Below are 21,757 nucleotides of genomic sequence, written 5' to 3' on the forward strand. Positions count from 1 at the left end.
TTAGCAAACCATCACAGCACCTTCCTGACCCTTTGTTTTCACTCTTCACTTGAGAAAAAGCATAAATAAGCAAAGCATTACAGAAAAGTGAACAATTGGGATATTCCAACTTAAAAAATGCTTCCATCTGAAATGATAAAACCATTTTGGAGAGTGAGCTACACTGGTACTTTCAAGGCAGGCTTCAGCCCAAGTTACCCTGCCTCATGCAAACCCAAGAGAACCTGCTGCTGCCAGCACTGATCTCTGACAACACATTTTGCTTCAGGTGCAGAAATCCAGAAGGGAATTTCTCCAACTATTTGCACTTCCAAAAAATGAAAAGAAGAAAAAAAAAAAAAAAAAAGAAGAGAGAGAGAGCGAGAAGCCCACAGTTTGATTCCATATAAAACACTTTGTTACAGGCCGAATTCCTGCTCTGCAGGAACTAACATGCTCCCTTTTTGCACCAACACCCCTTCTGCCCTCCAAACAAAGCTATTTCTGGAGACTCAGCGGCTGTGGCCTGGCGGCAGCGCTGCCCCCAGCCATACTGCTCTGGCCCAGCAGCAGGGCCATGGGGACAAGGCCTTGCTGCGAGCAGCCCGGTGTTCCTGCGTGCATGAAGGCCCCACTGCCATTCTGCTCCTGGCACGGCTGCTCCTCTCCCTGCCCAAAGCCAGGCGTCAGCCAGCAGGAACTACACACGCTGTGGGCTCTCTGGTTTTCTGCCCATCCAAAGGAGCTCTGCCATAGCGGCCACAACCGGCTTGTGGAAAATGAAGAAAAGAAATATCACAAAAATCAGCAGCTTAGGAGAAACATAATACTTCATTCCTGTCCTGCTTGTGCTCAATTTGTTCCTGAACCTGCTGCATTTTCTCCCCGTGAGATTCAAGCATTTAACATTGCAGGGGAAAAATGAATGAAAATTGCTATGACAATCAAATGCATGAAAGAAAGAAATGGCAGCTTTGAAATATTCACAACCAACACAATTTTGATTAAAGAAAGAACTCTGTTTTTAATAGTTTTTTTTTTTTTTTTATCATTAAAAAAGTTTAAACCTGCATAGCAATCATTTCAAAAATAATTATTTAATGTTCCATAATGAAACTGTACACAACCTAGTCGTGAGCGACAGAGGCCTGCCGGGCAGGGAAGCAGTCCGGAGCCACGCACCGCCAGGTGCCGCTCGCCATGTCCAGGTGCGGCCGGGCCCGGCACAGTCCAGCTCCAGGCGCCGGCGGCCGTGTGGGGCTGGGGCAGCTCGGCCCCATGGGCAGCGCTCCTCAGAGTCGTTCAATGTCTCGGTATTTCTTCCTCAGGATGGAGACCTGGTCTTTAAAGAGGACGGGGTCGAGCCTCATCTGAGAGTGGATCAGCGGCATATAGCCAAACCAGCTGGCGAAAGTGTTCATGCAGCTCTGCCGTTGGGCAAAGTGGTCGGGGTCAGCCCAGCGTGAGGCCCGGGATGTCTGTGTGGAGAGGAGCAGAAGTTAAGCAGTGACTGGAAGGGAGGCAACAAAATGGCAGCAGAGGGTGGGTGCCTCAGCCTGGGAGACACAGAGCCGTGCAGCTGCAACAGGGCTTGGTAGAAACCAGCCCTGCAGCACTGTCTACAGAAATCTGCTCTGTGAGGGGCATCAAGTCAGAGGATGGACACCCCATGTGTAATGGCAGCTGCTGATGGCAGGCTGGCCTCCCTGGCCTCCAAAACCATGCTAAGGACCACACAGCATGGTGAGCAGAGTCTCACTGTGTCTAGTGTCACCCACATCATGACAATCCTGGGCAGGCCTCCCATCACCTGCCAGCACAGTGCCTCACCTCATCTCTCTCTGTTTTGGGAGAGAGCAAGACATTAAAAATCACAGGGAGGAGGGGAGGGGAAGGGAGGGGAGGGGAAGGAAGAGGAGGGGGGAGGGGAGGGGAAAGCAAGGGGGGGAAGAGGGGGGAGGAGAAGGGAGGAAAAATGGGAGGAAAGGGAAGGAGAGAAACGGAAAGGGAACAGGAGAGGAAAGGAAGGAGGAGAGGAAAAAGGAAAAGAAAAAGGAAAGGAAAAAAGTCCAGACCTCCAGAAATCGATATGTATTTCAAGTGGCTTGTAACTAAGCTCAATTGAAGTCCATACATGCCTAACATTACTTGTTTGCAAATGTCCAGCAGGGAAAAACAGAGTGCTTCCACAAAGCGCATCTGTCCAGACCAGTGCAGATGACAGTAGTGTCTTAGAGAAAATAAACTGAAGTTCCACATTACATCATGATAAACTCTGATGTGAGGAAAACACCACAGGTTGCATATATGTAAAATTCTATGGACTAATTTTCTAAAGCTGAGGACAGCTATAATTCCAATGAAAGTCTACTGAAAATCAGCATCTCTGAAAAAATAAGACCTAACAGCCTGAATGCAATTATTGTTCTATATCTGTACTTAGAGTACGTGTATGAAAACAATAGAGCTATTATTTAAGGGAAGCTATAAATGCTGTGAAGCTGCTCCATTTTGTTTTGTGCCACTTCTCATGCATCTCTATAGCACTTATGTTTCTACTACACTTTAAAAACAAATAACAATTCATAAGCTCAAAGTGTGTTAATTAAAATGTGAAGAAGCTGATAAAGTCAGGGAATTGCCAAAGGAGTGTTTTATCAGACTTGATCTTTATCCAAGGCCTGTCCAGTTCAGCACAAGTGGTAGCTTATTATGTGCATTGATTACGGACTCTTGATTATACAGAGTCACTAAAGCTTGTTGCTGGAGGATTAAAGCCGATATTCTGACCATTAGCAATGAATTTCCATATGACTGTTAATCTCTGTCACAACACTGAGGTTATGTTAATTTTTTTATTTGTCTTTCAAGGAATTATGAACATAGTCCATTACATTTCCCAAAGCTGCACGAACAACTTGTCTTTAGGAGAGAGTTATAGTTCATAGATGATTCAAGCTACCCACGCTGAAAAAAGAAAAATGATTGTTCAGCCTTTGCCAAACAGCCAAAGAACATTCCTGTGCAGTGGCATACAGATAATGGAGTCTACAAAGTGGCACAGTCACTCTCCTGCCAAAGACATGGACAACGCTAATAGGAGAAAATGTGAGGGGAAAAAGAAAGCCTCTTCATTCTTCCTGACCCCTCCTTCCCATAGCAAACCTGGAAGTATTGATAATAGACATTGTGGCAGCACAGATAGATTATTTAGGACTTGTCCCTGTTCCCACTGCTCACTCACACAAGGGAAGAGCAGATACCCTTCAAGTTAACCTGTGTCCTTGTTGCTAGAATGTATATCCATTTCTGCAATTACAGAATACTTAATAGATGGAAGAGGCCCCACAGTACCCACTTCATGGCTGCTAGTGAGTTCTAATGACACCATGCAACAAAACTTACCTCTTTTGTGACAATCAGCACTTGCAACACACTATATACTTCAAAACAGCACGGAGGTACGATATGCATTATATATCCCCAGTATATAAGGAATATATATAATCCCATTATATGTCTGCTGGTATATAATATTCATTAAAAATAATTAAAAATATAAAATCTTTTCAGAATTTACTTCTGTTTCTAGCATTCCATGAGGTCTTCTCTCCAGAATATTTAATTAGAAAACTGGGAGTTTAACTAAAATTCAGTCACTAAAATAAACGTTCCATGAGTTTGGGATCACTGTAAGTAACACAGTATAAGAAATTAAGAAGTAGGTGCCTGCCAGTACTCCTTCTGGATTTTCTTTCACTTTAGTAACAAAATCTATAGTGTAACTTATAGCTCTGTCAAGCTAAAAACTGCAAAAAATAGCCAGAATGTTATTCATTCTGTAAGCCTAATATGGAATTCAAAATGTTAAATTATTAATACATCCCGACAGCTAAAATATGCTATGGATACATACCTGTCCCATCATGGTCTCCTTGTACTGTTTTTTCTGCGTTACTTTGATTGGAGGCAATTTTGTCACAGCTGACACCAAAAAATTCATTAGAATGTCCTCACAATTGGCCAGTTGGTCCACCATATTCTTTAGGCTGGCAGGCAGGTAATGAGTGTACAGGTAGTGATAATATCTGGAAAGTAACAGTAGGGTTATTAAGAGAAGCCACTGGGCTTTCAGAGATTATGAATTCCAACTGAAGCAGAAATTTTGTCCTCAACTCTGCATACATCAGACCTTTTCCTCAGTTCTCTAACAGGAAGGGAGAACTGATTATATACCTCACCAAAACTATACACAGCATTAATTGAGAAACAAAATATATAGCTTTAAAAAAAAAAAACCTCAGTTAAAAGAAATATTGCAGACCTATGTATCAAGAAGTAGGACTTAGAGCACTTCCACTGTTATACTGTAATTGCCAATACTGATTTATCCCCTATCTTTCTTTTCAAAACTGTTCAGTCAGAGGAACTCCATTATATCAGCCTGCTGCTGTCCTCATTGTTCAAACTATTCTCCTTCGGACCTCTATCATCCCCTACAGTCTGTCTTCTCCTCTGCTAAGATTTGGATTAGGTACTGAAGAATATGTTGACTTTTTCCTACCATCTAGAGATGCCTTTGGTCTGCGGAAGTTCTAACAACAGGGGTTTTCTCCAGTATGCTGCAATATGCTGGCCTACGATGTGTCCATTGCACGATGTTTTTAGAGTAGCCAGAAGACTTTGCAGACTGCAGCTGTCAGCCAGCACATATCCAGTGCTGGTCTGGAAGTAAACTCCTTTCTGCTATGCTACAGGCCATTCAGTTGAGCAGCTTAATGAATTCGGGAACTCTTTGAAGTGCGTAATTCCTGATGTTAAAAAGAGCAGTCCGACCGCCTCAAAATACAAGTGACTTCAAAGGGACCCAACAAGCGCAATAATGATTACCAGATCCCCAGAGCTAAACTGAGAACTTAAATTATTACCCCATAAAAAGTAGACCCATTTATTATCTTTCCATTTTTTCCCCTCCCCGGAAGAATGTCTTTCATTCCCCACTACCACTTTGTTTCATACAGAAGGAGAACAGCTGATGCTTTGGGTTCTTACTTGTGGTAAATAGCAGCTCCTGTCAATACCATGGAATAGTCATTAGTCCACTTGGAGGTATAGCCCCACCTCTCTTTAGTGTTGTCCCAGAAGTGACTGCGAGCAGGGTACCCCACAATCCTCTCCGGAAAACTCTGCCAAACTGTAAAGGCAAAATCCACCTGCAGACAAAGGCACAGACCAAATGAATACCAAAACTGTTCCAATAAATGTCGACAAACAAAATATTACCTTGCCACTAATTCATAATTCAAAATCTTGGAACTGTTGCAAAACATTAATTCTGTGTATTCATCAGTAAATTAAACTGACTGCTTGACATTTTGCCCTATAATTATGCACATTTTAATGGTTTCCATTAAAGGGAGTCTAGAGCATCACAGCATTACATTAACATTTTCAAGCTTGCCCTTTACATATCAAACCTTTTCAAGTTACAGAAAGAACTGGTGTAGGTGCATGCATTTGTACGAGGGCTGCTCCAAAAGTAATGCCTCCTATTTTATGATGTTGGCCCACGAAGTCAGAGGTGGATATTGGTGGTATGGCAGTAGAGGCTGAACCTTCCCACCAATATTCCATTCCCTATTGTTGTCATGCTGTAGATGGCAGCAGGGGGGCAGACTGACAAAATGACAGGAATATGAACTGTCAGATTCAACATCAGGAAAAATTCCTTCTCCAAAAGTGTGGTTAGGCACTGAAGCAGGCTGCCCAGGGCAGTGGTTGAATCACTGACCCTGGAACTGTTCACAAAACATTTAGATGTACTAGAAGACACGGTTCAGTGGGAAATATTGGTGGTAGGTGGACAGTTGGAGTGATCTTGGATGTCTTTTCCAACCTTGGAGATTCTATGAAAACAGTGTTTGATATGGAAGTGTGTATGAAGCAAAGATATGGAACTGAATTCCTCCAAGTGGAAAAAACGGTGCCCACTGACATTCACCAATGCTTGCTGAACACTTATGAATATCAAAAGGTGGATGTCAGCACAGTGAGGTGGTGGGTGGTGAAATTCAGAAGTGGCAACACTGATGTGAAAGACAAGCCACATTCTGGATGAAATGAAGAGCGTCTTGATCAGCTCGTCCACATGAATTGATAGATCACAACCAGGGAACTACGTACAGGGCTAAATACTGACTTCAGTGTTGGACACAATGGTGACAATGTTGGAATGTCACAAAGTTTGTGCCAGATGAGTCTCTGAAATGCTCACACAGGAACAGAAAGAACAGCATGTGCAAGTTTGTCAGGACCTATTGAACCAACATGAGGCTGAAGGGGACAGTTTCCTGGATCACAACATCACTGGTGGCGAGATGTGGTGTCATCATTAAGAGCCAGAGTCAAGACAGCACTCCATGGAGTGGTGACATTTGAATTCCTCATTGAAGAAAAGGTTCAAGATGCAGCTGTCAGTGGGTAAAGTGATGTGCACTGTCCTTTGGGTTAGGAAAGGAGTGATCCTTCTGGATTTCCTGTAACCAGGACAAACCATCGACTCTGACCATCACAACACTAAGCTGAAGGCTTGAACTTCCAGTGTCAGGCCAGAGAAGAAAACAATCCTTCTCTTGCAACATAAGAACACCAAGCCCCAGACCCATTTGAAGATCACGGAGCAGCAATCTGGGCTGGACTGTCCTACCACACCCAGCATATAGTCAAGATTTGGTGCCTCCTAACTTTCATCTGTTCAGCTTGATGAAAGGTGGATTGAATGGGCAACATTTTCTTATCAACAACACTGTCATAGCAGCTGTCAAAAAGAGGGTCACTTCTACTGGTCAATTGTTATGTGTGGCATGCAGTCTCTTGTTCATCACTGGCAAAAATACACAGTTACAGGTGGTGACTATGTGAAAAATATTATCATGAAGCTGTTACGTAGAATTTGCTCTATCAAATAGTGATAGCATGCTCTTTATATCTGTTGTAGATTCCATGAAAATAAATAGGAGGCATTACTTTCGGAGTGGCCTGCGTACTTACATGCAATATAGAGTGCTAAAAGCCATGTGGATAACTGAACCTTTTGCACATATTCATGCATTTCACTTACCTACCATTTCAGTACTGTCAACAGAAAGCTTGGAAAATCAGGAATCAAACACCTTAAATTATAGGGGTGGCTTGGTGAGATTAAAACAAGCAATCAGTGTGGATTTCTTTTATATTATCCATCTGTTTTGAGCCCTTAATGTGCTGAGGTGACACCTTTAAGACTGTATGTATGACCACAAGGGTTAAAATGATAGCTTAATAAAAACAGAGGTAGATTCCATGGGAGTCTGTGCTTTAAAAAAAAATGGATTTTACTGTATAAATCACAAGAAGATATTAAATGCTGGCATAAAGATTCTTTCATTTATTTATTTATCTCACTGAAACTAGCTTAATCATTCAAACCTTAGAGAACTGAAAGGTTGATACGGGATTGCTGCCCTGGAATCCCACCAAACAAATACTAGTCATAAGAGGAAAGGGATGGTTGGGGTAGTTTGCAGAAGGCTCATCAGCATTTGATTTGAAAGGTGTTTGGTAAAAACACATATGGAAAATTTTTTATTTATGCTTTATTTTCTGTTAAAGTTGGTTGGCAGTCCCTGCAATTCAACTTGGCTCAAGCTAGATTAAAATTTTAAAAAGAAAGACAACTCTAATTGTTCCATTCAAATCCAAGAGAAAGGGGGGTCTTGTTTCTGCATTGCATATTCCCCTCTGTACCAGAGGGACCAAAACCTTGCTCAAAAATGCTTGGAAAACCTTTCAAGAATACAGCCAAAGTCAAGGGTGTAGAGGTTAGACAAAGAACAGCTGCTATGAGAATAGTCACATTTTGTGTGATGGTTGTCAGACTTCCCTCATTTACAAGCACTTTTATGAAACAGAAGAGTCACACATGTACTGGAACACAACACTAAGGACTGGTTGCTTTCTTTCAAGTTGTTTCAAGGAATCTGAGGCCAACTAGAAAGACAATGTGCACAAACCAGTTATCTTTTTGATAGTTCTGATCGCATCCAAATCAGTACCACATGAAAGAGCTAAAGGTTTTTTCCCTGTCCTATAAAGCCTGACATCTGTTTTCTTTAGAGACGTTTGAGAATCTCAAACTTAAATAAATAACAAAGCGGCAACACCCAGTGTCTTCACTCGTGTATTCAAGTATCTGCCCTTGTACCCACTAAACCAACCATCCTAACAGAAAAAACCCCAAACTGGTCCTTATCCTGCGTAATTTTGCAGCACTGCCACTCAGCTGATCAGCAGGAAAAGCCAATCCGGCTGCCAGTCCCTTAAATCCTCATATTATTCCTAACTCATGCTGATTTCTAATTACTTCCCACACAAACATCCCTCCGTGCACATGACAGAGCTCTTCTCAAGAGAGCAACCACACGCCGTTCTGCTGCAAAGGGGAGACTGACAGTCCACAAGGTCTGGACAGGGCAGAAGATGTGTCTGGCAACTGCTCCTCCCAGCAGGAATGTGATCATGTTTGACCATGCTGCTAAACTGCTCCTTCTGGTCCCTGAAGCTTTGCCACAATGACCACCCATGAGCAGTCAGTTCTGAGGCAAGTTTCATAGTGCACACTATGCACACTCAGCATTTCAAACAGGCTGTTTCTTTGTGTAAGCTGCGTGATGAGAAGTGAAGGAGAAGAAAGAACTCAGTTCTTCTCAGAGAGCCACCAAAAGCACAGGGACAGGAGGCTCAGAGCCAAAACCTACCATGCAAACACACAGTATCGTGCTTACAGGAGGGAGGAATCCACAAAAAAACACATACATTATGTCACACAACAACAAACACTTGCATTTCAAAATGTTCAGTGTAAAATACAGCCAAGCCAAATGAGAAAAACCTTGTCTCACATGCATTCCAGAAGTCCGAATGACTACAAAATAAGGATGATGATAAATACTAGGCAAAAAGAAAACAAAAGCCCCAAATCCTCCTGCAATCCACAGGCTGGACTGCTGTACCTACCACCTCAGTACAATGAACCCTGGCAGTTTTTACCATGAGCAGCCGAGATAGCTCTCTTCATCCTGAACAAAAAGCTGCTTAGGATCTCCAGCCCCAGGACAAATGTCTTCATTTCAGTGTTTAGGATTTCTCAGGCTGCGCACATAAATGGTTTGGGAGCAGCTGTATTCTTCCTCATCTTGCAGGAGCAACCAGGATGTAACCTTGGTATCGCAAAGGTTCAACGCCATTTGAAAAGCAGAAGAGGGCTACCACGGCTCCATCTGGAGCAGCTTAACCACAGCACGAGAAAACCATACTGGGGAGAACAACACCTACAATCTCATCCATTTAGAACAAATTCAGTGACATCTTAGGATATACAGCAGTGACCGGTGGCTAATGTTAGGCATTTCCTCACTAGCAGCAATTATATCAGTGAAAAGTCCACATCACTGACAAAGAAAGTGCTTTTATAAAGGTGAAACGAGGAGAAAGGAATAACCATGGACATGGGGGGAAAAAAAAAGGGAAAACAAAAGAAAATCAATTTTTTCAAGCTATTCCCTGGCCGTCATTAATAATGTATTTCCCAAATATTGCACTCTATATAAACTGTCAACAGTTTCCCCTGTGGTTCTCGGGAAGAGGTTCCAGAAATCAATACTCATCCCAGTTGTAAAAATTGCTTTTCTACAGTATTTTTCTTCCTTAGCGCTATCTTCCTCTTAGCACAAACACTCCAACACCTCAACTAGCAAAGATCTCCAACTTTATGGGAAGACACAACAGTCAGCAAGAAAACATTCCCCAGCAAATGCTGTATTAGATGGCAATGCTCTCTTTTGGAGCAACAGCAATCCCCTGCTGCTGACACCCCTTCTTTCCCCACCTACATCCTACCGGTAGCACAGGGGGAAAAAAACCTACCCTAATCAGAAAAGTGAGAACAGAGTTAAAGTCGACTGCTCCTGGCTGCCTACACCCGCCTGCAGCTATGTTACTAAAATAATAAAGAGCGGAAGAACCATATGCTAATGACGAGCCAATTAACCGAGGTGAAAAGCTCTTCAGTCAGTGGCAGGGTTTCTGAAACAAGTGAAAAACAGAAAATCTGAGGAGTATCACAGGAAACCTCTTAACATTTGGCCACCAGCAAGAGAAGAGCCTATCTGCTGTGCTCAGGATTGGCCAAGGAGCCGGGCAGACTCTCCAGATGTCAGAGGCGCTTACCTCAGTGGTTGAAAGCACGGTGTCCTCGTCCAGGCTTAGCACTGCATCTGTCACTATGTTGTCGTAGGGTAGGAAGCGACTGCTCATAACCTGTGGGTATCCAAGGCAGGAAAGGGAAGAAAAAAAATCACTTAAAGGATTAATTTTCCTGGGAAATACTCTATTTCATTCCTCACTCCTATGTCATTTCATCTGAGGCACACTGCATGTCTGTCTGACAGAAAGGACCACTCAGCTTATGAGGGAAAGAATGTCATTTTTGTCACCCCAGCAGTCAGTTTACACCTCCTAGTTGAGGAATAATTTCTGAACACATCTCTCTCTTTTGAGTAGGCTGCTTTCCTTATGTGACAAACTGTCATGGTCCACACTGAGAATTAGATGTACCAGAGCTTCCCTGGAAGCTAGTTCTGTACCTCTGCTCTTCCATGGGGTGTGAGGCTTAGAGACAACGAAGTGCTGACAAGAACTCTGTAGTGCTCGTAAGGTTACGGCTAGGAAGCCAAGAAGTACATGTGTGTGGAGGAAATTATGCTGCCAGGACTCTACCTCTGTAAGTGGCACAGCTCCATCTCTGGTCATTACTGCTGAATCAATAGGGAGCTGCTGCCATGTGATGCATTGTTATTTATCAAAAAAGGAGAATACACTAAGGAACTTGAATATCTGTCGGGCTTTGTTTGCAGCAAGAATTATGTTGACAGTGTAGCATGTCTAAAAGTCACATTTTTAAGTGACACAGCTATATACATATAAAATCTATATGCAGAATGTCTTTTTTTAAAGCATGGCAGGATAGTTCTCACTGAAATAGGAAATGGATGGGAAAGTGAAATCAAAAAGGTAACAGCAAGAGATGAGAATCCATACGGTTTCTTTACAAGACTAATCAGCACCTTCTGAGAACTGATGAGTGGTAATAAGGACACGATGCTATTTGTTTCCCTCATTTGCTAAGAAAAATAGCCTGGGTATATAATAGACTTCCTTTCAAGCTTATTATGCCAAGAAATAACTACAAAAAGCAGGTCTTCTTGGGAGAGATCGCTTTCTGGAATCAAGGACACAGTGGAGTTTTGCATGTAGTACATTATGGTCGTGGTCAGTACTGTGTCCCTTGCAGCCTGTTCAGAAGCAGTATCCTAAATCTATGCCTCGATTCAGAGAGGGCTCTGCCTTCCATGTCAGGAGGTTCACAGTGTCTGTCCGGAGAGCATCTCTTCACTGCTGTGATGGGCCTCACTCCTGGAAGGCCATGGCTGTGAGGGAGAGGTGAGCTGGCAGGTGCTGGCAGTTTTGCTTTGCTTATGCAGAGGCAAAGCAGAACAAGAGGTCATCGGGAGATCAAGACTCTCATCCTATTCATTTATAGACCATGGAAAACAGACAGAATTACCCAGCTGTTTTTTTAGTAGTTAAAGCTCTCTGTTGTAAAATGCATGCGATAATATATCTTGATTTTAAGGACAGGAGTGCAGGTTAGGTAAAGGCAGACCTCTGCAATCCCCTGCACATAGTGACTGTGCCTGCCAGTATGCTTCCGTCAAGCCTGAAGATGAAAAAAGCAGCTCCTTTGTACAACCTCTGAACTGGACGGCTCTGGCTCTGCACACTTTGTCCAAACAAGCAGCTTTTCTGCACAAGAAGCCATTGGCGTACATTGGGATATTAAAAGAGATGAGACTGTCCACTACAAACACACCTTTGTGTACTCAGGAGACTCATTTGTAATCTAAACAGTGCCCGGGCCAATTTTGACAAACGCAGAGGAACTGGTCAAAGGTCTTCTCCTCTATCTCACCTCTGCAAGCTTTCCAGAAAGGAAAAAAAACATGCAAAGGCTCAAAAACCACTACAGCCTTTCTCAGTCCTGCAGCAACTCTCCTGATACATATATAAGGCTAGCTAAAGGCACATGCCATTAGATGAAAACTTTGCAGGGCCCTTGTTTCTCTCCTTGTTAAGGTGATTGGGGCAAAAGACCGAAGATACAAACATGAATTCTAAACAGGACTGTACAGCCAAAGCAGCTGAAAGTTCTGTTTGCAAATGCAGAGCTTGAGAGCCAGATAATAGAGACGGAAAGGGGACCAGCCCACGTGTGTGTCACTCAGAGCCCAGGAGCCCACAGAAGCAGCCCTGCTTTTCTCAGGCCTGACTTTGGAGAGGAATCATCCACTTCACTGCGGATTTTTAAAAGAAGCCTCTTTTCTAATTTGAGTGCTGTCTGTTTCAGCTCTGTGGAATTGCAAACAAACAAGTCTGTTGCACAACAGGAGATGACACAGTGGTTTCATTTCCAAGAAAGCAGCCCTTGTCCCTTCCTTTGTTTCATGGTGGGATCCCCTTGCTGACAGAAGTATCCTACATGGCCATGAAAGAAGGTACTTTTCAAAGGTGGGTTAGTGCTATTCACTCTCATCTTTTCCTCTGTTTTTGAGTCTGTAGCTGATCCCCAAGCCTTGCCTCTGACTGCTAGAACTCAGTGAATCCAGCTGCATCACCACTTCCATGCATCTGCAGGGAGTAATCTTCAAAGGTAAGGTCAGAACTACCCACTCTCAGAACCACATTTCAAAATAGGACCCCACCTATGAGTCTCAGGCTGCTGGCATTGATTGCCAGGCTGAGGATTTCTGAGAGCACGGCCATGTGCATGAAATATGACTCTGTGACCAAGCTGACACAAGAGGCCAAGGAACAGAAAAGGACTGGCGTGGAGTTGGGAAAGCTTTCATCAAAGCAGCTGGAAAAATAAATTTTGGGTCCCATCAGAGAAAATATGCAATCTTTTATGATGCTTCTGTCCACTTACCTTGCTCTCTCCTTCAATGACTATGACAGGCACAGAAGTGGCAGGCCAGCGGTGTTTGGCTGGGAGGGGTTTATCACAATTCCATAAAACAATAATCTGAAAGAGAATATTGGACCACGATCACACACTGCTAAGAACACACACACTAACAAGAATGATACAAATCTGTATAAAAACAACATTTCCTACAGTAATTTCATTCATCCTAATTATATACATCCTCTCAAGTAAATGTAAGCTGAACAAGAACTCAGGAAGTCACAGTTTAAGCCAGGTCACATGGATGTCACTGATTTACTTTGGCTAAAATACTTGTGATTCTCCATTGTAAGAGGGTGCTCCCACTGAACTCCTTGAGGTTTCTGTTAGAGGAGCTAAAATCTTGGCACTGCTGAGTCTAAGAGCCACAGTAGGAGGAAAGGTAATCATGTAGAGACTCTTGAGACACAGACATCCTTTTGCAGTTTGCAGCATACACAAACCTGATCTTCAAAGTGCAATCATTGTTCTACCTGTCTCCTGAAACAAAGGGGTTTCATTATTGTCTCTGTTCCAACCACATCATACTCAGAACTTTTGTTTCCCATGCATGCAAGTCACAGACACTAGACATCTCAGAGAAAGGAAACACGAGAACAGAAACAAGGGTTTGAATGTAGACTGAGAAGACCTGAAATCAATAGGCTCTTCACTCCTGGGACAGTAGTTCTGTCTCCAACGTGACTGACAAACAGTGCTGCTTACCTGTGCACAGTACTGGGACTTGGCTACAGCAACCAGGAGTTTCAGCACAGGCTGAGATTGGGAAACCAGAGGAGTTACTGCATGGATAACGGCAGTGAATGTGGGGAGAGGCTTCAGACCTGAAGCAAACAGATATGCATTCAGTAAAGACAAAATTGCCCCATTTAGTAGAGATTAAAGGACTTGGAGATGGTAAAACAACCCGTGCTTAACGCAAGCCTTCCCAATCTTTTAGGTCATCTCTTTAAGTCATGGATCAGAGATGACACTTCACTCCCACCTCCTCTGAAACACCTGACTCCAATACAGTTACTGCCTTCTCTTGTTATTTCCACAGATGTCCTGTGATTTCTTTCCTTCATCCATTTTGCCCCACAGGTAATACCTAGTTTGCTCAATGAAATTTCTTGACATCGGCTGTCTGGTTTTGCTGCCCGGCTCTGAATGCATGACATTTTCTACAGGTACATCCCTGACTTCCGGAACTATGTTCTGTTTCCTTAGTTCTATTACAGCTGCTGTAAGGCTTTTGCTCTTTCTGGATCAATCCCCACCCACATGCATCTTCAGTTACCTCCTGAGCTGACAATTCTATTTACATCCTTGCCTTTCAATTCTGATATTTTTGTCTTGCTGTGATTTACTTTCCTGCCCGAAATAACAGGTCGTACTGGCTTCTGCCCTTCATTACTGCTCTCAGTCTTATCCACACTCATCTGTGTGGGGTCATAGTCCTTTTTCATTAAAATTCCCACAGAAACCTTCTTCTTCTCCTTCTTTATCACGGTAACTGTGAATTTTTAGCAGGTGGGCAGCACAGATCACACAAGTGGGATGGCACAGCCTGTGCCAAAAGTGGAAGCAGTCTCATAAGCACGATCACTTCAGATTGCAGACACCCCCCCCCCCCAGAATTCATCACTGAATCTGTTTCAGAAAAAGCCACGGACCTAACTTCTATTCATTCCCTCTACTGGAATCTGTAAGAGGACACAGAGTATGGAGAATAAATCCATACCCACTATGCACTCCAATTATAAGTGTCATGGGTAAATTACCACTTTTCCAATTTGCCAAACACAAATAAACAAAGTAAGCAAAAAAAACCTATCCTTCTTATGTCCCCTTGGGCCACGAACGGGTCAGTAACTCAGGCATTAATTACCGGCAACTGAAAAGTATGAAGGGACCCAATTTTTTTTCAAAACAATATTTGCAAGCGAGAGGCACATGATGCATGTTGATGAATGAGTCAGAGACATTCCAGTCTGCAGTGAGCAGGGAATGGAAAGAGGAAGCATCATTAACTAGATATGAATGGTAAGTCACCTGGCACATCCTATTCAAGAATCAATGATATTCCCGATACCACTGCAGTGTAGGAAGAGCTCACTCACCGAGATTAGCATAGTAGTAAGGAAAATCTCCCAGATATGAGGAATACTGTGGCAGTACAAATAACCCTCCAGGATGTTTGTTCCATATTAAGCTGTTACGTGATATGTGCTTAAATATTCTGTCCTGAATAATCTGGAAAACAAGAGAGGCAATGACTATTAACAGACTCTAATAGCCACTGGTAGAAGCTTCAGGGACACCAAATGACTGGAATCATCATTCAGTTTGCAGAAAGCTGAGTCACACAAATTCCGAGACATTCCTGCTTAATCTCTCTCAAAATGACCAGTATACTGCAATGCCACTCCAGCAGCTCAGGCTTTGTGCAGTAGGCTTCAGAGCACCTCATTACTCTCTGTGGATGTGGGGACCTTCAATTCACTGCCTTCTGTATTTAAAGTCAGTCGTTTCATCTATTAGAGTGAGTTAGTGGTAGTATGCCTGATTAGTGCATTGTCAGTTTTACTATCCAGAACTCACACAAGATAATTATTTTAGGATGGCATTACAAAGCGAGGTATTATTTTGAGATAACAAGAGCATTCAAAACCACAAAGACTTTCAGCAAATCAAGCTGCACTAATTATTCATTTTTGCTTATTATAAAGGGTTATTAGTATTCAGATACATCACTGATTCTACGTCTCAGTTCAGCAACAGCTCCTTGGCTGAAAAAGAAGATCTTTTAGCAACTCTGCTGTCTATCTTTGTGGAGGGCCACAAACACAGATTCCCAGACTTTTAAGGGCAGACCAGTTTGATAGGTCATCTACTTTATCATCTGGAATACCACAGACCACAAGAAAGATACACAGCCATAGAATTAATTTGTATTTGTAAAACTAATTGCAGCTACTTCAGATCAGTTGCCACTATGTAAGAACCAGTCTGGTTCTTACACCAACAAGAGCTTTCCCAAACTTGCTGCAAAGGCATAACAACATTCAGCAGTGAGAAGTTAAAACTAGACAAATTCAGCAGCCCAAGATGACACAATCTTCTAAGTACAATCTGCTGTTGGGCCACACTGCTGTTGGGTTCTTACAGATTTGTCTTCCTTGGAAACACGAGAGATTGGCAGGTCTGGCAACAGGATATTGGAAGGGGCTGGGGGATGCTGAAGGGAGAATCCTCTGCTAAGACAGCTAAGCGAGATTTCCTTGCCTCCTTCTGCAGCTCATCTTCTGGGATCTCCTAAGGAGATTTCATGGAATTGGTGGTTTATGCACTGCACAGGGCTCAAATGCCAGCAACATGTTGGTTCTCTTTGGCCTTTACCTGGGCTTATTGGGGTGAAACCCTGTGGCTCTGGAGCAAATCCGATCCCTAGGTCCATTCTGGCCTTACAGTCTATGACACTAAAGAAGGTCTATATCTACAGCATAGGAAAAACAAAAGCAAGCAAAAAGACCTCAAATAACAAAAGCCAAAGAAAAGCAGCTGCTCCAGTCTAAGCAATCTAGAAATTTCTGCAAGCAATTGAGTTCAAGGACATTTGGTGAGTACAGAACATGATCAAGCATCTCCCTGGAATTCTTGATTGCCATAACAAAAATAAAATAAAATAAATTCAAGCATTAGTTACCTTGTGCTAGACAATCCACTGCTGGTGGCCATGTAGGCACAGTTAACTCGGGGCAAATGTCAGGCGTTTGTATGCTTGTCTTGATTTTGCCTACAGTCAACTAGCATTACTAACATGCAGCAATTTGCTGACATGTCTAAGTTAATTTAACTTATTTTTGTGTGGGAATAACAGTCTTAATGACCATATTTCCATCACTGACAGGAGCGGATCTGGCTATTTGGAAAGTGAGGTGTATCAGTTGTCAGACCTCCTATGTGGTGGGAGCAGTGAGGGAGAAAAGAAATTGACTGCTGTTTCCCCATCTGCAAGTTATACCCCTGAACAAAGACAGAACCTAGAAAGCACTTATTTTCGAGTGTTTACCACGAAGCCTAAATACTGCAGCTCCTTCCTCCTCTTTTCTCAGAACAGGAGCATAATCAGATAAGGGAAGTCTGCGAATTTACACGGTCAGGAGGTTTTCACAGACGGCGGAGATTTCCATTGAGCTGGTAGCCAACAAGGCTGCAGGGGAAACACATGGCTCGCATTCAGCCCTGCCTCAGCGCACCCGGAGCGTGAGCAGCTCTAACGCTGAGCAGACCCTGCTGCCACGCAGGGTACGTGGCCCTCGGTGCACAGCACGCATACAAATCTCCCGGCCACGGGAGCTGACCTGCACCATACATCACGGCTCACCGACGGGGATTAATTTATCACACTCCTGGTCTACGTAAGAAATCTAGCTGTCTGCAGTGATAGAGGGGAGAAAAGGCAACTTGGCAGAAAGAGAGCAGAAGTGTATAAAAAAAAGATCACATGGGGGATCGATCAATTAGAATTCAGAGTGCACAGTATTACCCACGTTGCAGGGACAGACAGCAGCTATACAGTGTCTCCAGCGGTGAGGCATGACAGGAAGTTTAATAAGAGAAGGAAGGTGTTATGAACTCCATACAGAGCTCCCTTCTTAATTTTTTTTAAATTCATTAATAATCCAATATTTTTGTCTCCCTCACCTTCATATTTCCAAAAGTTCATATACCACCTTAATCATTGCCTCTTCCTAATATGCCTCAGCCAAGCACCACACACTTCTTGCATGCCCTCTGTGCTGTCCTCTCCCCTCCTCTCTCTTCCTGAGCAGAGCACTGAGCATGCTGCACAGGTACTTAGGTGTGTGTATCTGGGGCTTGTTTTCACGGAAGACCAAGCTGAAAAAGTGCAGATTCACTGGCACATGTGTATGGATGGTGCTGCTGCTAGAACAGACCCACATGAATGCCCATCTCATAACCCACACCATGTGAATGGCACCAGGCAGCTCCTCTGGACCTGCAGGAGGGCTTACTGGCCAAACACTTCTAACCTCCCATTTTGGGCTATGAGCTGTTTGGCTCAGGTTACTAAATGCTGTGAAAAGGTCAAGGACCTGAAGATGTCATCTCATGTTTCCACAGGTATCCAGGATACAAGGCAGATATCCTTGCGGACACCTGATCTGATGAAGGCTTTTGCTACACTGATAACCACATATCTGGATATTGGCACAGCATTGAAGCAAGCTGCAGGTTATCATCAGAGCACTCTAACACCCCAATATTGCAAGAGAAGATGGATAACATAAGCCCGAAAAAAAATATTCTTGCCAGGAATTTAAGACTTAGGTTTTAAAAAAGGCATATATTGCTTGCAGATTTCGGACAGCAAAAATCACTCTCTTAGCTGTTTACCCCTTTTCTAAAGAAAATTAACTCTGGACAATGTGAAATGAGTATCTGTTCATACAAACAAAATTCCTTGTAGCTTTCTTTACAAATTTTAAGAATCTTGAATAAAACAAAACAAAAACCTAAGGTTCTCAAGGCAAAACCACCCTTGCAAACAAATGGAAAATCCCAGAAAACAACTTCAACACCAAGTGTACCTTATTTGGTTCCATTAAATTAAACCTTGCAGGAAGATTTCTGTTTTTCTTTTCCTCTTTTTTTGCCTCCGAGCAGGAGCTCCAGCTTGTTGCATATCTAGCTGCTAGAGCTTTATTACAGGTGTTCCTGTCCCCTGAGCACCTATGTGGGTCAATGTTGTAGCTGGTCCAGGCAGACTTAAAATCACATCTGTGTGTACTGGAGCGTGATGTGATGGATACCAAGGCCATGGGGGCTGTCTCTTGGGATCAGCCCAGCACAAGGAGAGGGGCAGTGAGGAGAGCTGTGCAGCCTTCTCCTTTTAGCAATCCTTAGTGGGGTGTACAAAGGGAAGGGGCAGATGACGGACACTTGGTTGTCTCTAGGGGTACTTTAAGAGTGAATTAGACTCCAAGAGCTGTCATGTGGTCTTCCAGCTTTGCTAATCTGACCTTATTGTGGGCGGTGATCATTACCACTACTTCATCAGCACTCGTGGAGAGACTAAAGGTGAAGAGCTGTTTTCATTAGGCAGCATGGATGAAGCCATGGGGGGACAAGAACACCTATGCCATGGGCTCCATAAATGTTCCCTGGCTGATTTTCTAGCAGCACAGGAAAATCTAAATGACTGTCTTGTAGCAGCTGGAAGTGAGTCTGCCATGGGCAACCTCCACCGACAAAGCATGGGCAGCAGCCCTCCTTCACACTCCGCAAGGAAAAGGGGGACTTTACAACCCTGCACAAAGAGGGCTGCAAATGAAGAAGAATTAGCCTAAGATGAATACGCTGGCACCTACAAAGCAAGCCCCTTTCAGTGGTAACTGTGTGTAAAAAAATTTAGTGCAAAATTGCAAAACAATTAGAAGAGAAAACTGCTTTTGAAATTGTAGCCTGGGTCCTACTTCTAAAGAGCCTTTTATCTTTCCTGTGTCCCTTGAATTCAGAAAGGATTCTCTCCACATTCTAGATCATCTGTCTCCCTGTTTAATAGCAGTCTAATTATGATTATTTATTAATATTTTATAGAAACCCTTCCCTTATTCTGTGTGTGAAGATAAAACACAGTAACTTACCAGCCCCTATTTTCCTTCAGCCAGACTGACAGCCCCATCACAAGACATCAGTGGTCTATGAAATGGTCAAGAAGCTTCACAGCCTATTTTTTCTGGAATGAATTCTAGAAAGTTTTCTTTAAAAAACATATCTACTACCAATGACAAGGACAGTGATTCGTAAGCCATAAAGCCTTGTGAAGGCAAGATCACACATGACAACTTTTCGTTGTGTTAGACAGCTCCCATTCTTCACCATGTCAGCTCTCTAATGTGGATACCAACAACGAAGGAAGCATTTCCTTAGGGAAGAAAACTTAGCAAGACACTGAGTGTTTCCCCCAGTGACCAATTGCATGTCATGAAACCCAAGGTCTGATGCTGGCTGAGCACTGGAGCAGCCGGATGGCTAAGGAAACCTCGCTGCTCTGCACGATCCCAGACGGCTTTTACTCACCTCTAGTGTAGTCAATACAATCTTCTCAACTGAAGAAAAATAAGCCTCCCACAAGAACTGTGTCTGCTGTCTAAGTGCTAGGATTTTATCCTGATGGATAGACCTGATTGTAGAAGGAATCTGTAATACAAGATGTAATATAGTCAGAAGCTTCAGAAAACAACGCAGTCTCATCAAATTAATATGCTGCTGACAAGCCCTCTCCTCTATTAGCAAGCTGCACAGCTTCAGCGCTCCTATCCAACAGGATGTGTGTGCCAACAGTTAGAGCCCTGATGGAGATACAGATGAGACACAGCCCTTTACAACCTTTGCTATTGGCACACTAGAATATATGATTTTCTTTTTTTAATTTGCCTTCTCTCAGTTTTTGGTTGTTTCTATGGAAGCAAAAATTTCCTCTCCCCGTCACTCCGCAGCACCGCGCTGTGTCACAGTGAGCAGCTCCTCCATAAATCCCTCACACACAGCTTTTCATGGACTGGCAGTTCAGCAGACTGGAACCTGCAGGACTCTGGGTCCAACGATAATCCCCACTCTCAGAGTATATTAAAGGGATCTGGAATTGCATTTACACAGCATGGCAATACTAAGTGCCCTGAGGAAAACACAGCGACGTCTGAAGCAAGACTCCACTTTTTGGGAACCTGTGGATCGAATTGCATTTTACTCATTATTGTGGGAGGAAAGAGTAATGCCTCTCACAACACCTGGTATTCACAAGGGAAAACACTGCTTTCTTTTTCCCTTCTCCATTAAAGCAACATTTTAAGTTGCCTTACAAAGAAAACCCCATTTGTCCTGCTGCAGTGACTTGTGATTGAAAATCGGGACTGCTGGCTGGATCACAAAAGGGCTTCCCTTCTACCTCCATCCCCACATCCCTCTTCCACACTGGAGGGAAGCTAACAAGCATACATGCCACTGGTTAACTTCTTAGGACCTTGACCACGGCCTCCAGTACGCTACTTTGACAACGCAAATTGACATTATCAAGGGAATTTAACTGCAATTTGCTTCAATTACAAGGGCTACTCACAGCACTGGAAAGGCCTCTAAGATATTTTGCACATCTGTGCTCATTTCTTTCAGGAATGAGGAGCTGTGCCTTTGCACCTACTCTCTTTGTGATTTCGAATTAGGTCACTTTCAGACAGCCATTTTTCACAGAGCTTTCAGCTCAGTCGTGAGCTGCAGAAGTATATGCCTCGGCTGTGTGATGCTCTTTGCACATCCCAGCTCACTCTGAAATTTAACTGCATCCCAACACATCCACCCTTCCCTGGCCAAAAACACTTCGCTTATTCCTAGAACATTCTGAGAGGTGGAAATGATTGTTATTTGGTTTCATGTGCTCTTCAATCAAACAATTTCCTATTACACATTTAATTGGAGTTGTTAAGAATTTGCATGTAATGCATTTTCCACAAGAATCAGTATGTTTTTCGCTGCATTGCTTGCATTCAGGTCTAGACAGAGCATCCCAAAAGAGAGTGGGTCCACAGTGCAGTGTCAGATGCAATAATCTTGACTCTGCTAAAGACACAGTTATATATAGTAAGAAATTTG

At 43.2% G+C, this 21,757-nt stretch overlaps 1 protein-coding gene across 1 annotated transcript in view; it reads right to left on the reverse strand.

Moving 5' to 3' along the window:
* Positions 1 to 977: 977 nt before the first annotated feature.
* Positions 978 to 21,757, reverse strand: part of EXT1 (exostosin glycosyltransferase 1) — a 161,725-nt gene continuing 140,945 nt past the window's right edge. Inside the window, exons 4-11 of the mRNA XM_042869741.1 lie at positions 20,189 to 20,308; positions 15,202 to 15,334; positions 13,805 to 13,923; positions 13,061 to 13,156; positions 10,246 to 10,335; positions 5,032 to 5,192; positions 3,896 to 4,067; positions 978 to 1,457 (exon numbers count right to left, since the gene is read on the reverse strand). Coding sequence (XP_042725675.1) covers positions 1,272 to 1,457; positions 3,896 to 4,067; positions 5,032 to 5,192; positions 10,246 to 10,335; positions 13,061 to 13,156; positions 13,805 to 13,923; positions 15,202 to 15,334; positions 20,189 to 20,308 — 1,077 coding nt within the window. The 3' untranslated portion in view covers positions 978 to 1,271. The remainder of the gene's footprint in view (positions 1,458 to 3,895; positions 4,068 to 5,031; positions 5,193 to 10,245; positions 10,336 to 13,060; positions 13,157 to 13,804; positions 13,924 to 15,201; positions 15,335 to 20,188; positions 20,309 to 21,757) is intronic.

This window comes from Lagopus leucura, unplaced genomic scaffold (genome assembly GCF_019238085.1).
Source record: "Lagopus leucura isolate 7727_CA_CO unplaced genomic scaffold, USGS_WTPT01 Super-Scaffold_100002, whole genome shotgun sequence".
In the NCBI taxonomy this organism is placed as follows: Eukaryota; Metazoa; Chordata; class Aves; order Galliformes; family Phasianidae; genus Lagopus; species Lagopus leucura.